At 30.9% G+C, this 16,121-nt stretch overlaps 1 protein-coding gene across 3 annotated transcripts in view; it reads left to right on the plus strand.

The window, feature by feature from the left end:
• Window positions 1–850: 850 nt before the first annotated feature.
• Window positions 851–16,121, plus strand: part of LOC143223692 (cytotoxic granule associated RNA binding protein TIA1-like) — a 160,775-nt gene continuing 145,504 nt past the window's right edge. For all 3 annotated transcript variants that reach the window (XM_076451994.1, XM_076451995.1, XM_076451998.1), the window contains exons 1-3: window positions 851–960; window positions 1,042–1,073; window positions 1,395–1,491. In XM_076451994.1, the coding sequence (XP_076308109.1) occupies window positions 949–960; window positions 1,042–1,073; window positions 1,395–1,491 (141 nt within the window). In that variant the 5' untranslated portion in view covers window positions 851–948. The remainder of the gene's footprint in view (window positions 961–1,041; window positions 1,074–1,394; window positions 1,492–16,121) is intronic.

Raw genomic sequence — 16,121 nt, forward strand, 5'->3', positions numbered from 1 at the left:
CTGTTGGTCTTCTACAGTCAGTGTACAAAAAGCATCGAAAGCTTTAATTGTAATAAGCGCTTATTAATAGGAAAATTACAGATATTTGGTTCAGGAACGTTTATATTTTTCGAACATTACGAACCACTTAACTCCAGAAAATTGACTTCGAACGTTAGTATCTATAACAGAACATTAGATGTCTATCTTCTTCTGTGGAAAGAAAGCTGGTAAATTACGTTGGACCAAACAAGAACTTGGGTTTGAATTTAGCACAAAGCTACACAAGGTCTATCTTCGCTAGCCGTCCCTAATTTTGCAGTGTAAGACTAGAGGGAAGACAGCTAGTCATAATCACCTACCGCCAACTTTTGGGCTAGTCTTTTACCAACGAATAGCGTAATCGTCAGTCACATTATAACGCCTCCACGGCTGAAAGAACGAGCATGTTTGGTGTGATGACCCTCAGATTACGAGGCGATCGCATTCACCACCTGGTCATACTTGGCTTCTTGTAAGTTTATAAACTTTTATAAATAAATCATTCTTTGCAACTGCCATTATTATAAATTGTAGTGTTGTCTGCATTTGAAAATATATTTGTGTTAAGAAAAAAAAAAATTGTGTGTATCATTCTTGTTGGCAATTATCATAAATTTTATACATATTGACATTTATTTAACTTGTAAATCAAAATTTCGGGCAATCTGAAATCGTAAGATTATTCATGAATGTCACTTACAAAGCTACATAATGAGCTATAAGGGCACTGTCCACTACGGGTATTGAAATCTGATTTTTTAGCATTAAAAACCTGTAGACTTATCGCTTTCACAAATAAATAACGTTTATTATGTCATTCGATTTAAGAAAATAATTACAAATTTTGGCGGGGAGAGGAATCAAATATTCTAGAGGTCTCTGTACTATGCTTGAGCTCTAACGTGGGTTGTGTGTACAGACGCCATCATGTCAAATAAGGTATATTAGTAGAATAATTAATTTTTCTGGATTAGATTATTATTTAAAGGTAGATTTGAAAAATATCCCTCTCTTTTACAGGATCAGTGGAATGAAAGCCAGCCTCGTACTCTGTAAGTATGCTTATATTTTGTATAAATTAAATTTATGTTCCCTTACTTACCGGTTTGTCCTCGCTTACTCAGTAGTCTGGCTTAAGTTGTGTTCACTTCCTGTCTCCAAGTGTCGAAAATACCGTTAACAGCAATGGTACCCAACTGATGAAACAATGCATTTTAGTTTTTATAAGCATGAAAAGTATATTCAGTTAAAGATGCTTATTACCAAGTTAATTTTTAGTTTCATTCAAACTAAGCAGGTAGCTTGCTCTGATCGAAAGATAGTATTAATGTTCCATTTGACGGATAACGTGTCGCTTTATTTTCAAAACGCAGTTATGTGGGTAACCTGAATCCAGCTGTGACGGAAGAATTGATCTTAGCTCTGTTTGGACAGATTGGACCAGTTAAGGGATGCAAGATCATTCAGGAGGTTAGATCTATTTATTAATAAGAAAAAGTTCAAAACAAAACCTTACCTAGTAGTAAGTGTAGCTTATCTTAGCACATTACATAGCATTAGCTACACGGATGTGATAATGATGTATTACTATTACTTTTAGTGTTACGATTTACACCATTTAATCAACTTATTGTAGCAAAACTCAAGATACAATTAGATGAAAACAATCCAGTAATTTAAATTTGTTTTTATTAAAACTTTGCTGAACAGTTATTTAATTTTAAATATTGGTTGAAAAAGCTCAAATATTTCTAAATTTTAGGATTCATAAAATTGTCAGATATTGGCCTCTTTCATGAAACTTTCTCAGTTTTGACTAACCTTCAAGTTGAATGCCATTTATCTAAATGACATAAGAACTATTATATTTATTGCAAAAAAAGTTAATACCAGTGTGAAAATACAGGAAAAACAATGTTGGCTGCTTAGTGATGTCGAGAAAACCCACTTGTAGAGAAATATATATGTAAAAATGGCTCGTTTGGGTTGAGAAAATATAATGTAGGCTGCTATTAATGAACTTCACTAGACAGTGATAATCAGAGAATTTTGATGATCTACATTTAGAATGAGAATTCTTCTTAAGAGACATTAATGTTATGAGTAGAAAATCTATAATCAACATTAAAATTGTTTGTTAGTAATAATAGTTTATGAACTTGGAAACTAAAGAAATTATGAAGTAAATTGCCATAGATAATAAAGTATGTAAGATTATCAAAACACTAAGAAGTATATACATGAAACTACAATATTATATAGTGTGTTAGATGTGTTGAAATGAAATCTGGTATAATAAATCAATAGCCATTATTAATAAAAAACAAGAAAGTGTAAATAAAATGCCAACTGCCCTATATCTGCTATATCTAGTACCGAAGAGGTCTTTCACCTTATACCAGCATTTTCATACAAGATGAGATACAATAATGGTTGAAATATTATTTATACTGGTAGATTGTCTGGTATCTAATGTTGTTTCCCCTATTGGATCAGTGGTTAGTTTAAAGACTTAAAGTGTTAACATTTGGGGTTTGATTCACCATAGTGGACAGAGTACAGATAACCCACTGTCTAGATTTTGTATATGAAACATATAATTGTTATCAGGTGAATTGGATTTTTTTAACCCCATTTTATTAATTGGTTTTAATACCAGATGTTAGATATTTTTTTTAATTAACCTACACATTATTCAGAAAAATTGGTAAACCATCAAGCTCATCATCTTCATCGTTGAGTTCTTCAAGAACCAGTTGTAATGGTAAATCACTACACTTGGAGCTAAAGTATTGTGATGTCTGACATATTGATATGCTATTTAAGTAGAACCAGTTAGCAGTATTGCAAAAAGTTACATTAATGAAGGTAAAAAGTATTTATAAATTATATAACAAATTAAATAAAATCTTACAATATACATTGAGATTCTTGAAGTCTGATTATACATAAGTGAAATGTTTAAATTGTTGAAATTTAGGTTGGTGATGGTTGATTTTAAGATATGTAAATTTGTAGAAGATATGGTTAGAAAACTTTCTAAAAGTTACAAATCTATATATAAACAATCACTTTATTGGTTTCAGATGCACAAATATTTATCATATTTTAACTTTTCTTGATATTCTTCAGTTGTTGTATGATGTCCTTTAATATTTTTTAAGAATGATACAAAATTGTATTTGAGCTTTTATTCTATTTCATCTGTGTAAGAGCATTCAAATTTATTTTGGACTGAAGTAAAATACACTAAAGACTTGTTTTTAATTAACTTTGGAAAAGCTTTAGGCCATTTGGATTATTTATTAAACAAATGCAGTTCTTAGGAAATCTTAAATATTTTCTTGTGACATGTAAATGAAAAAAACAACAGAAGTCCATTTACACATTTATGTTGTTGATGGACAAGTGGATAGTAGCTAAATAACATGTCCAGAGCTTATCAATATTTGGGGCAGAATGGTATACTGGGGGAACTCCTGGTGGGCTAGCATTTCATTAAATAAAATTGTGAATTACTTTTAAATGCTATTTAAATCAGGCTTAATAAACTGTTCGGTTTCCCATTAATGGCTGATGAGCAGTAAACAAGTAACTAAATTACTCTTAAAATTCTGTTTGTGTGAACCACATTTAAGCCATGCAATTGTATGGAGGTCTGAACCACGTTTAAACTATGTAATTGTATGGTCATATCAGTTGAAAATTTATTAAGTTGGGTAATAAATCTAATATACCTTGGATTTAAATGTACAATTTTGTGCATTGAATTTTTGTTTATATTTAGAGCTGTTTAAATAGCACTAGTTCATATTATAGGTTATGTAATATTAATCATAGCACCCTTCTCATTATTTTCTGGAATTCATCTTCCCTAACCTCAGTGGAGGGCCATTATAAAAAAAAAAAAAAAAATCTTAACATCTCAATCTCTGTGCAGCTAACTTGCTGACTAACCTTTCCTTAAACTTATGCCTTTTGTTATTTTACTGGAACAAAATATTTTGTATTTATCATAAGTTAAGTGGTCAACAGAAATCAGTTCAAAAGTACTGTTATTTTTTCCAGGTTGCAATAGGTTCCCACTTTGAAATAATATTAGAACATAAAATTACATCATGTTTGTTGTAAATGATTTAATGCAATGAAATTTAACAAATGGCCTTGGTACAAAAAAGGTTGGAAAATTGTGTGATGTGTGTAATACTTAAATGTAATCTCCTTGTAGGTAATAAGATGTCTTGGCAATATTCTTAACTCTTCATTAATTTTTGGTGCATTATTTGTTTGAGGTTTGACTGTGCTGCAACCTGGAGAATTCCATAGACTGGTACATTTCTGTGAAGCTTCAAACTGCTCCTCTATAGTTCCTAGTAATTTTCTTCACTGTTCATTGTATTCTTTTATCTTTTCTTTTAGTGTGTGTATTGACCATTAAGAACAAAATGTCAACAAAATGAATGAATCATGTTGACAAAGAAGGAAAATTATACAATTGAAAAGAGTGAATAAAGTTTAACAGTGAAATCTATTGCAGCTGCATTCTTCAAGTTAAAAAAAGCAACAGATAGAATAAAGAAATAATGAATTTTAGTGGTCATAGTAAAGCCTATCACATTGTATATTATGTATAACTTTTAATATGTTTGTAAAAACCCATTTTTCAATTTTTGTTTATTTTTCAACAGAAATGATACTTGTTTGTAAGTTTCTTTGTGTGTTTTGTATTACCTGTTCTCCCATATTTTCAGCTAATGGAGAGTCAACTGTGCTGGTAATAATTGTAATCTATCTTTTTTTTTGTAAACCCAGTCCCATAAAAATGTATGAAATAACGCATAGTATGTAAAGTACGTCTTGTTAGTTCCTGACAAGGAAGTCTTCAGAAAGGGAACTTGTTTGCACTTCTGATATTTTCTTGTTTAGGATCAGTATTCTTTACTCATATAGTTTAGTGTGATATTATATATTATTTGATTAGAAATTATCAAAATGGAAAGTATCTCTGAATACTCTTATTCATCCTCTTGTGTTATGTATATTTTGTCAGTTATCGTTTGTTATTATTATATAACATAATGTCATCTTTTTTTTCAATATTTATGTATAATTTTTAGGAAACATGTGTACATGTCCTCTGGGAAGTTGCACAAGAAGACAGTAACCATAAGTTTAATTCAGAAAACTGTAAACATTTCACAGTATATTTGTAGTCACTACTTGAACAGTTTTCCTCACAAATTGCTGTTGCTTTGTGTCTGTGATTAATGATTTATATAAAATTTTTGTTAATGTGCAGGATATTCTGAGGATCAGTAGACGTTGTTCAGAAAGGAGGATGTGTGGAATAATTATATTTAAAGATAAGCTGATTTGGAATGTCAGGAACTATATTGAAGAACTTGTTTGATTGTTTTTGAAACATATTGAACCATGTCCAAACCTTGAATAAAACTTAACTGTTGAATTTGTGCTAATAATATTTTGTTTCTGTAAGAAACGTTTTAAAATGGTATTGATTTAAATGTGGGAAAAGTTTTTTACTTGTACATACAAACACACAAATTGTAGTTTATTTTTAATATTGTCCTTCAATTCCATATTCCTGTCCATCAAGGCTTTAAATTACTGGTAATATCTTTCTTGATGAAATGTGAGAGATACAAAGTTATTTCTTTTTTATAGTTTTTAATTTTTTATCGTAGTCCATCACACTAACTTTAAATCAGTTTAACCCTTTAAATGCACCAGTTGCTACATACTTACTACTTAATGTGGTTTGATTTTTTTGCTAGAAATATGAAATGTATGCACAAAGCAAGAGACAAAACTGATGATCTCAGCCACAAATTAATATCAAATGTGGTTTATGTTGCTTTTCAGAAATTTGTAACATTTGCAGTTGAAAAATGTTTAATTTTTATGAAAAACAGTCCTAAAATGGCATAAAATCTCTCCATTGTTTTCACATTTGACAGTTCAACTTGTACAAGCTCCAAATCTGACTCCAAACCTGAATTTTCTGATTTTGAGTGTGGTATGACTCCAAAACACGTGCACCTAAAGGATTAAGTACATCAAGACAAATACCACATTAACTGTACAAAGTAGTTCTTGAAAGTAGCATTACTCCAGTTTACCAATCTAACCCATGATCTATATATATAATGTGTGTAAACTGTTTTACTAACTGTAGTGAACTTGTATTTATATAGGCATCTCAGAAACTTTCTAGAGTATTTACCATTAACTAGAAAATTTCCCGCAGTTTAACAGGCCTTCCAGTGACTCAGTAGTGAATCTAAATGCGTAGGGTGCTACAACATGGGTTTTGATACCCATATGGGCACAGCACAGGTAGCTTTATGTGTAGATTTACGGTTAAAAAAAAAAACAAGTGAAGTAGCTTATTAAAGCTATCAGAAAGTTGTAACAACCTCATAATTTTCAGACCAGTAAATAGTAACTAATATTCTTTATAGCACCTAATTTTCTAATCAAATGTTAAAAATGTTATGGCTTGCATAAAGTTTGTGCAGTATTGTAATTGCCCAACTACAGAAGTTATAACAGTCATCATAATACAAGTGAACTATTTGTTTCGAACTTACTGATTAACTTATTATAATCCAGTTGATATTTGCATTGCTTCGTTTTATCCCTTAATGACCACATATAACTGGTACACAACTGTAGTTGAGGTTTAAGATTTGCAAATTCTTATGGTGAGGCTTTTGTGTTTTTTTTTCATCTAAAAGTATTGGGTTGGATTTGGTTCTTATATGAATTTCTATCATGTAGATGTGTGTTTTATTTAGGAGTTGTTTTTATAAGTACTACAAATTTCTTACCTTTTGTTTGACAATGTAAGAAGTTATCCGTTTTGTTTTAATGTTTGAAGTACTTGATGTTCTTCATGTGAAAGGTAATTAATGACTCTAGAATATCTGGCTTGTAATAGGACATTTTAGTTTTTAATATACTTGTAGTTCATGTTTCAATCTGATGTTTCATTAATTATATTTTCTCGAGCAATTATAGGGCATTCCAATGATTAACAAATGTCTGATGGATTATTCTTCTATTGTATTTCAACCAATACCATTAATTTTTTGTGAGACAGCTTAAATACTTAATCCAGTTGATATTTGCATTGCTTCGTTTTATCCCTTAATGACCACATATAACTGGTACACAACTGTAGTTGAGGTTTAAGATTTGCAAATTCTTATGGTGAGGCTTTTGTGTTTTTTTTTCATCTAAAAGTATTGGGTTGGATTTGGTTCTTATATGAATTTCTATCATGTAGATGTGTGTTTTATTTAGGAGTTGTTTTTATAAGTACTACAAATTTCTTACCTTTTGTTTGACAATGTAAGAAGTTATCCGTTTTGTTTTAATGTTTGAAGTACTTGATGTTCTTCATGTGAAAGGTAATTAATGACTCTAGAATATCTGGCTTGTAATAGGACATTTTAGTTTTTAATATACTTGTAGTTTATGTTTCAATCTGATGTTTCATTAATTATATTTTCTCGAGCAATTATAGGGCATTCCAATGAATCACAAATGTCTGATGGATTATTCTTCTATTGTATTTCAACCAATACCATTAATTTTTTGTGAGACAGCTTAAATACTTAATAACATCTCTAAAACATCATCAACCAATTATGGTAGTAACTTTAATTAGTTATTTGAGTCACAACGCTATAGTAATGGCACAAATGTGCCTAAAATGAAATTATCCAAACAACTTTTAAGCAAAACCAAGAAGATAGCTACAGACCTGTTTCAACATTAACTTGTTGTTTTGTTGTATTTTACATCTAACATATAACAATTATAGAGCTGGTCAATGCATATTAACCAATGTCGTAACTTTCTTATATAATGTGTTTTATTTCAGTTTCCCAAAGTTTTATCGACTTTTTTTTAGTCCATTTCAAACACAATGATCGAAGTTAGTGTTCTGCTCTTTTTTTCCATAGATGTTAACGATTGTTTAAAAGCAGTTTTTGTGCCGTCAAATGCCAATAGATGGCGACCTGTATGTTTTAGTCATCGATAAATATGGTTTGTCGCATAATCTTAAATGAAAGTCTCCTAGCTGGTACATATATTCTGGTGAAGAAACAATTTTTAGATGTAAGAATGGTCGTAGGGTAAACATTTATAATTGTTGTCATTTGTTATTAGTTTACATGCGCTCTCATTACATTTATCTATGATCCAGACTAGTTACTTGAGCGAATACTCATCTTTCTTGTATTTGTAATTAGATACTGCTTAATATACGATAATTTTTAAACTGATGTATACGTGCATGTATTTGTTTATATATCAGGCTAATGTGTCTGTAACAGTGATCTATACAATCTGAAAATCTAGTTTCTTGATATTTCAGACTTACCAAATAGAGGGGATAAATATGAAAATGGTAATTTTCAATAGACGTTATTTAGTATTTCAAGGTGGTTGGTTACTGAACGCTATGTGTTCAACTTCCTATCTTGAGGCAGAGTATTCCATTTTTTTGCTCTCTAGTTTCGCATCCATCTCATGATGGAATGAGAGAGTAATTGAGTTATATACCCATCTTGACAGTAATTATCGATTAATTAAATCTAGTTTTAGAAGGTAACTGGAAATCGATAAGGCACAGTAACCTGGCGCCTCTATAATTGGGAGAAATTATTAATTATCCAGTTTCGGTACTGGTTTGATAGTCTAAGCGAAAAACTGGTGTTAAATCAAACATTTGAGTAAAAATATTTTAATATATTGTTAATTCATATATTTTGTGAGAACGAGGCTTTTGTACACAAAAGTACCTTTTATATTTTAAGACCTGCGCGTGTTTGGTTGTAAGGTGTGTGAGTCTTTCTGAGGACCCATGGTTCACTGCTACAAAATTGAACTTTGAAGCTGTGGATAGCATACAGGATGGTGGTGAAACCCGCTGTTCACTAGCTATGTGCCATCCCTCTAACCTTATTGGTTTAGAATTAAAGACGGCTAGCACAGATAGACCTTATATAATTTTTAATATCCGTAAACAACCAAGCTGTCAAAACGAATATCTAGAACAAAAAGTCACAAATACGAATATATTCCGCCCAGTACAATATATGAAGTCACAAATACAAGTAACTTCGTCCAGTACCATATACGTTAAGTCACAAATTCATCATATATTTTACAACTCCTGGTAGAAAACGTTGTGTTTTCTTCTTCAAGGTCACATTTTAGAAGAACTGATGTTTTTTTTTCGCAAACAGAAAAAGGTGGCATTAAATGGCCAGGTGGGTTAAGGCGTTCGACTCGTAATCTGAATATCGCGGGTTCGAATCCCCATTACACCAAATATGCTTGCCCTTTCAGCCGTGGGGGTGTTATAATGTTACGGTCAATTCCACTATTCATTGGTAAAAGAGTATCCCAAGAGTTGGCGGTGGGTGGTGATGACTAGCTGCCTTCCCTCTAGTCTTACACTGCAAAATTAGGGACGACTAGCGTAGATAGCTCGCGTGTAGCTTTGCTAAAAGCACACCAGATTAAACACGTTGAAATGAAGGCGGATATGACGTAGTTCTTATTTAATTTTAGATGTTTTATAACGCGATATCTCGAATTGGCAGAGAAGTCTGCAGAATTTATCTCCGTATTTCAGTTAGTGTTAAGAAATGCACTTTCGATGATGAAAACCGCTGTTATGTATGGGATTCTTTCATATTTGATGCTGTATGAAATGTGACAATGCGTGCGTAGGAAACTGTATAAAAATCATTTTTTTCATGTAGAGATGGGCGTAATGCTTTATATATATATATCAGTACATAAACGTGATTACGACCATTTACTTATCTGCTTCGGATATACAGTTAGTTTTTTGGTTATTATTGTGGTATTCAGGTATAATGATATATAAAAATAACTATAAAATGCGGAGTCAGGAATTGTACATCGGAGAATAATTTTGGACAATAAAACAAACCCACAAATATAAAGAACGTTGCTTTATTCACAGTAGTTTATTTTGTATACCAGCTAGCTTAAACTTGTCTCGTAATGGCTGCAACGGCGTAGACTTTTTTTAATTTTATACTTGTACAGAACAAATACAGGACCTGCTGATTTCCTGCCGAAATTCAGAAGAAAAAACAAAAAAAAAAAAAACGTTATAAATGCCCAGCTAAAGTCACTGAGTATTCTAAATAAAATTGGTAACATAGCGCAATTCGTATGAACAACAGGTTTGCAACACAGCAAAAGTTATACGAGTATATTTTTAGGCTATACCGAAGAAAACGATCAGTACAGTTTATGATCATTTTCACACTCAGTTAACAAGAATTTATGTATTTTATATATATGACTAGTTATATTCCGAACTGCTCGTTGAAGAATGAAAATTCATGACTACATACAGAAGATACCATTTCATCTGTGTTTTTTTTCATTTTTTAAATTTTGTTTCAAAGCATATTTCTCACTAAAGTGTAAATAGTGTTTTATTACTAATGCATTTCAATAAATATTATTCCCAGCATTATACTATTATAAGAAATATTATCAATCATGATGTCAGTTAAGCCTAATACCAAAATGATTGGGTTCCTAAATTTCTCACATGGTAACTTAATTTATCAAAATTATTAGCTTTTAGTAATAAGCATAGAGCTATAAGAAAAGTTTAAACAAGATAGTATTTCTGGCTAATGACAGGATCTGGCATTTTCCTTGAAATTACAGACTTGTTTTATGATATACTATTCTCTAGTGGTTAGTGTTGTATTGAATAATTTTGTTTATCTGTTACAACATTCCCTGACGAGCAGTGACAAAACGTGTGTGAAACTACTCCTTTTCAATGTAAGGATTTCTAGAAATTACTATTTTTGTGTTAATAAACTAATGTTAGAAATATTTTGGTTTTGTGTACTAGTTCAATGAAAAATTGGTTATGAGCAATGATGTTTGTTTTTGAGTCTGGGAAAGTATTTGCAAGTTTACCATAATTGGTTATTGAACAGTTATAGTGTAATTGTAAAGTACTAACCTATGAACACCATGTAATAGTAAGTATATACTAACCTATGAACACCATGTAATAGTAAGTATATACTAACCTATGAACACCATGTAATAGTAAGTTTATACTAACCTATGAACACCATGTAATAGTAAGTATATACTAACCTATGAACACCATGTAATAGTAAGTATATACTTATTGCATTAAATATATGTTTCAACGAGAAACCTACTCTGTGTTACATTACTGAATTAAAAAAAACAAGCTAACTACTAATAAGTACGAGAAATATGTTAGAAACATTAAGGCTACATTTTTACACTATTAAATGACCAGTAGGTATGCTCTTACAACTTGACAAAAAGTTTCATCTGATAGTGTTATCTTAAAAGTTTTATAAATATTTCTGTTTCCATATATGGATTACAAAGAGTGTTTTTAATTTCATTAATGTAAAAGAAATAGTATCTTTTTTTTTTTTTCCCCCTTAGCATTCATTAGAACATTTATGTGAATTGGATTAAACTAAATCTTTGTTCTTTAGTTCTTGTGAGTCTGTGAAACTTCAAATATTAGTACTAGTTACTTTCATGTTTTATTAATTAGAACTTCTTTATTGTTATGGAAAAGAAGATAAACAATATAAAAATACAAGTATTGATTATTGACGATTGTTATGTTTTAAATCTGAAGTAGGTATAACAAACTTCAAGCTAGATTTTGATGTATTGTAGCAACATGAAATAATGTCTTGTGACTACTATGTCACTAGGTATTGTTTAATAAACAGTCATAGACCCATGAAACATTTGATGTACTTGTATCCATCTGTAAAGCAAGGAACTTAAATTTTGTACCTTAATTTCTAACCTGTAAAAAATTTATTTCTGGACAGTTGTGTCAATTGAATTGTTAGCATTTGTATGATCACACTGCACAATAATTTTTTTGAAAAGTTTTGCTTCCTGAAAAGTTTTTGCTGATTGTGACAGGTACCTGGTGGGTATGTACAAATATAGTTTTGGTTTTGTTTCATCACGTAGAAACTCTGAGAAATAGACAGTTAACTGTTTACCGGCAATAATGTATTTAATTGCGTTTGTTTCTAATATGCTATTAAGTTCAACATAATTAAAAGTGTTTTGCTCCTGATTTTCGTTTGTATTCAATGTCCGGTGCATCACGTTGCAGTGTCCAACAGTAGTCATCAAGCATTGACGGATTCCAGTTGCCCTGATATTGTTTTTCTATTGTAACAATGTCCTGGTGAAACTGAAGATTTCAATGAAATGGTACGTGATGGGCAAATTTGGATGTGATTTTCATGATCAGCAGCCTAAAATCTACAAGGAATACCCAACAATGTTCAAGAAGCAAAAGCTTTGTTGTGCAGTGTTATTGAGTGAAAACATTAATATCAGGTTTCTTGGAAATTAAGATAAGTTACCATAGACCTAGCTTTAGTTGTGCAGTATGTACAAACAGGTATATATAATTGGCTGAAGCCCACACCTCTCTGTTTACTTTGGACAGTTTATCTAGAATATAATTTCTCTTTTTACTTGTTTTGTTTCATCTTTTTTTTATCATTTATGTATCATGTGTTATGGTTTTAACTTCTTGGTTATGTGTCATCTGTTTTTCACTTCCTTGGTGTGTTGTGTATTGTTATTTCCTGTGATATGTTTTTTACTTCTTTGTGAAGTATGTATCATTTGCTTTTCATTTCTTTGATATGTTTTGTTTGCTGTTTTTTTGTGTATGTTATCTGTTGTTACTTTCTTGGTATGTGGTATCTGTTTCTTGCTTAGAATATATCATTTGTTGTTACTTTCTTGGTATGTTTCCCTGTTTTTATTGCTGTTGCATGTACAATGTTTCTTTACTTCTTTAACAAGTCTTTTCTTGCAGGGTTTTTCTGTAAATTTAAACTCAACGTGATTTTTTCATATCACTCTGTATCGTTTTATCAAGCTTGGCATTGATTGATCAAGAAATGTGGAAACGTACAAGGAACAGACACATACACATGTACACACATTTGATACCGAGAAACCCACTTTTAAGAAAATAGTTATGAGAAGTGTGGACTTGTTAATGAAATAACATTATTGTAAATGTACTGTCAGTAACACTAAAAATTATTTGTGAAAAATATTTGACTTGCTACTTTCAATCACTTATTTTGGATAAACCCCAGGGTTTATCTGATGCTTGCTGCTTTAATTTCCTTAAATAGTAAGAGGAAAGAAGAATTTGTTGTGCAGGGGAAACCATTGGTGATCTTTATATAATAAAGTTTTTATTACCCAGTTGAGCCACCATCTAAACACTTTTATATACACATATTGACATTTTTTTATGTAGGTTAAACAAGTTTTGTAAGATTCACATAACATTAGAGTTTAGGCATGCTTGACATCTGAGTTCAGGCACGTTCATATACAGTTCCATTTGCATTCAGTGAAATTGACATTTGAGTTTCTGTGCATGGAACATACAAGTTTGCTTATATTCAAAAGAGAATGACTTTAGTATCTTAAGTCTTTAAGGCAGAAATTATTTTTCTGAGCTATTTTATAGAGATTACATTGTACATGAAAATGGACCAAAAGATACTGAATTTACATAAATAATAAAGTGTGAATTGTTTGAAACTTCATCAAGGTTGGAAAGTATGTCTTAGTGTAGTCCTTGTTCTTAGTTTTGATAACATATTTTGATCAGATATTACCACCATTTTACCATGGGTGTTTTGGATGGAAGTGCTTTTGAAGTTTTTGAAGACTGTATAAATCGACATTTTAGAAATTTTTGACTTAAGTGTCAAAAGAACAAAGCATGAACATCTTAGTTAACTCAAAGTTAGTTTTCCAGTGACTTTTACTGATCAGGTGGTACAGGTTTTGATAAACCTTGACATCACTTTCAACCCTTTGAGATTCTGTATTTACTGTTAAAGCATATCTAAAGAATTTACCAATATCAAGATATTTTGGAAGATTAAATTTTTTGTCTTGTATAAGATATATATTTTTTAATAATGCTGTTTTAATGGAGTTAAAAATTTGCCCTGTTTTAATCTTGGAAAACAGTATGTAATTTTTATGTAGCCATAACTCATTATGTATGCTTTTTATTATGATATACTCATCTGTCTTATTCAATATTTTTGCTGGACATCACAGTATGATTTCAACATGAGTTTTATTGCTGATTGAGTTTTCTTAATAGGCATTATGATATGAACTTTATTATTAAGTGATACCATTTACCTTTGGTCCATAACTCTTGTAGTGTGTAGTTACAGTAAAGTTAATGGTGCTATTAGCAGATAATGTGAACTTCTGACTACAGATAAGGCATCAGTAAACACCACCATCCATATTTAGGATTGACTGTCACTCTTATAATGCACTCAGGGCTTAAAGTTTTTGGTATTGCATATATTTCAATTTAGTAAGCTGGATTTAAAATCTAGATCTTTACTATTGGGTTAGCTAATGCCTATTCATAAAGATAAAGCTTTTCTTTGATATTCTAATAATAATAATTAGTAATATTGCTTTGTAACGTAACATGCAGTATTGCCTTTTTTATAATGTATACTTGGACAGCAGCAGTAACATGCTTACAGGTCAAGCAAACATCTACTGCTTGGTTAGTTGAAATTTAAAATGAAAATGTTGAGTTTCATGTTTTAATCTTTTCAGCACACACAAAACCCTCACTAAAACTCCTCTTCAATCATTGACTTCACTGAGAAATGTTGAGAATGAAACAGAATCACTTTACACATTTAAGCAAAGCAGTAATATGATCTGCTTGGTGGTTATCATGGAAATGAGATGTCATTTGGGCAGACAATAAATAATAACCATATATGATTGGTTGCAAACCAAGCATTATTCAAGAAGTGTAGTCTGATCTTTGAAATGCATACTCAAGGTGTTTTATTTATGGACATCATTTGCTGGTTTTGAGTTAGTTGAATTTTTTTATCATTTAAAACAATTATAAGTAGTACATTTAATTTACTGTTATGATACAGCTTCTATTAAATTTTTGTAAACAAATGCTCACAATAGATGTTGTAGTTTAGGAGTTGACTTGCTTGCACATGCCTGCTCCACATCATATGCTTCATCTCTATCTCCTCGTATATTATTGATATACACTGTATTGCTGACCACAAGTCACTGCAAAACAACCATTATTATTAAAACAACATTGAGCACTGTTGCACTACAAAACAGAAGTGGCAAAATTTCAAAATGGAAGAAAAATATAAATACATAAATGCAAAAGAAATAATAAAATGGATCTTATAGGACACCTCTCTGTGCCTCTTCATTTGAAAAACAAAAGGCAATCATTATGAAAGTGAACTGGACTTCAGGTCAAATCGTGAAATATTTTAGAAGTCAGTAGAACTTTTAGTGGACCTATGTTGCTTCATTTCTGGCTATGATTTCAATAAGTTATTGTTCTCCTTTGTTTTGGAAGAACATTATAATTTTTTTTCTCTGTAGCAAAATTTAGAAGGCATTTATAACATTTGTTGTCTGTCCAGTATGAAGACCCAGTGTGTTTTTTTTTTGCCTTGCATTGTTGTTGATTGTAGTGTATCATATAGATATACAATAGTGTTCTAGTATTTTCTTTTTATGTGTGTACATATGTAAATTGTGATAATGCTGTTTGCCTGTTGTGGAAGGGGAGAGATTCCATTTTGGGAACTCTGTGCCTCTGCTGTTTGTTGGGGTGGTTAGATGATTTTGGAAACTCCCATTCTCTTAGCCCTGTCTCTTTCTTGGATTGGAACTTCAATATTGTCTTTCACACTTTCACTTGTTCTTTGTTAAAACCCTTATTTTCATGTTCCTTGTATCACCTTAAAATTATTGTTATCCAACAATGTTTTTATATAATTGAAGTTGATGCTTAGTGGGTGTTTTTCAACAGTTCCTATGCTTTCCTTTCCTGACCATTCATTTTTGCTCAAGACTTTTGCTGCTGGGAAGAGTAATTTCACCTTCTCTCCAATTTGTTATCCTCCATT

Source organism: Tachypleus tridentatus, chromosome 8, assembly GCF_004210375.1.
Source record: "Tachypleus tridentatus isolate NWPU-2018 chromosome 8, ASM421037v1, whole genome shotgun sequence".
Lineage (NCBI taxonomy): Eukaryota > Metazoa > Arthropoda > Merostomata > Xiphosura > Limulidae > Tachypleus > Tachypleus tridentatus.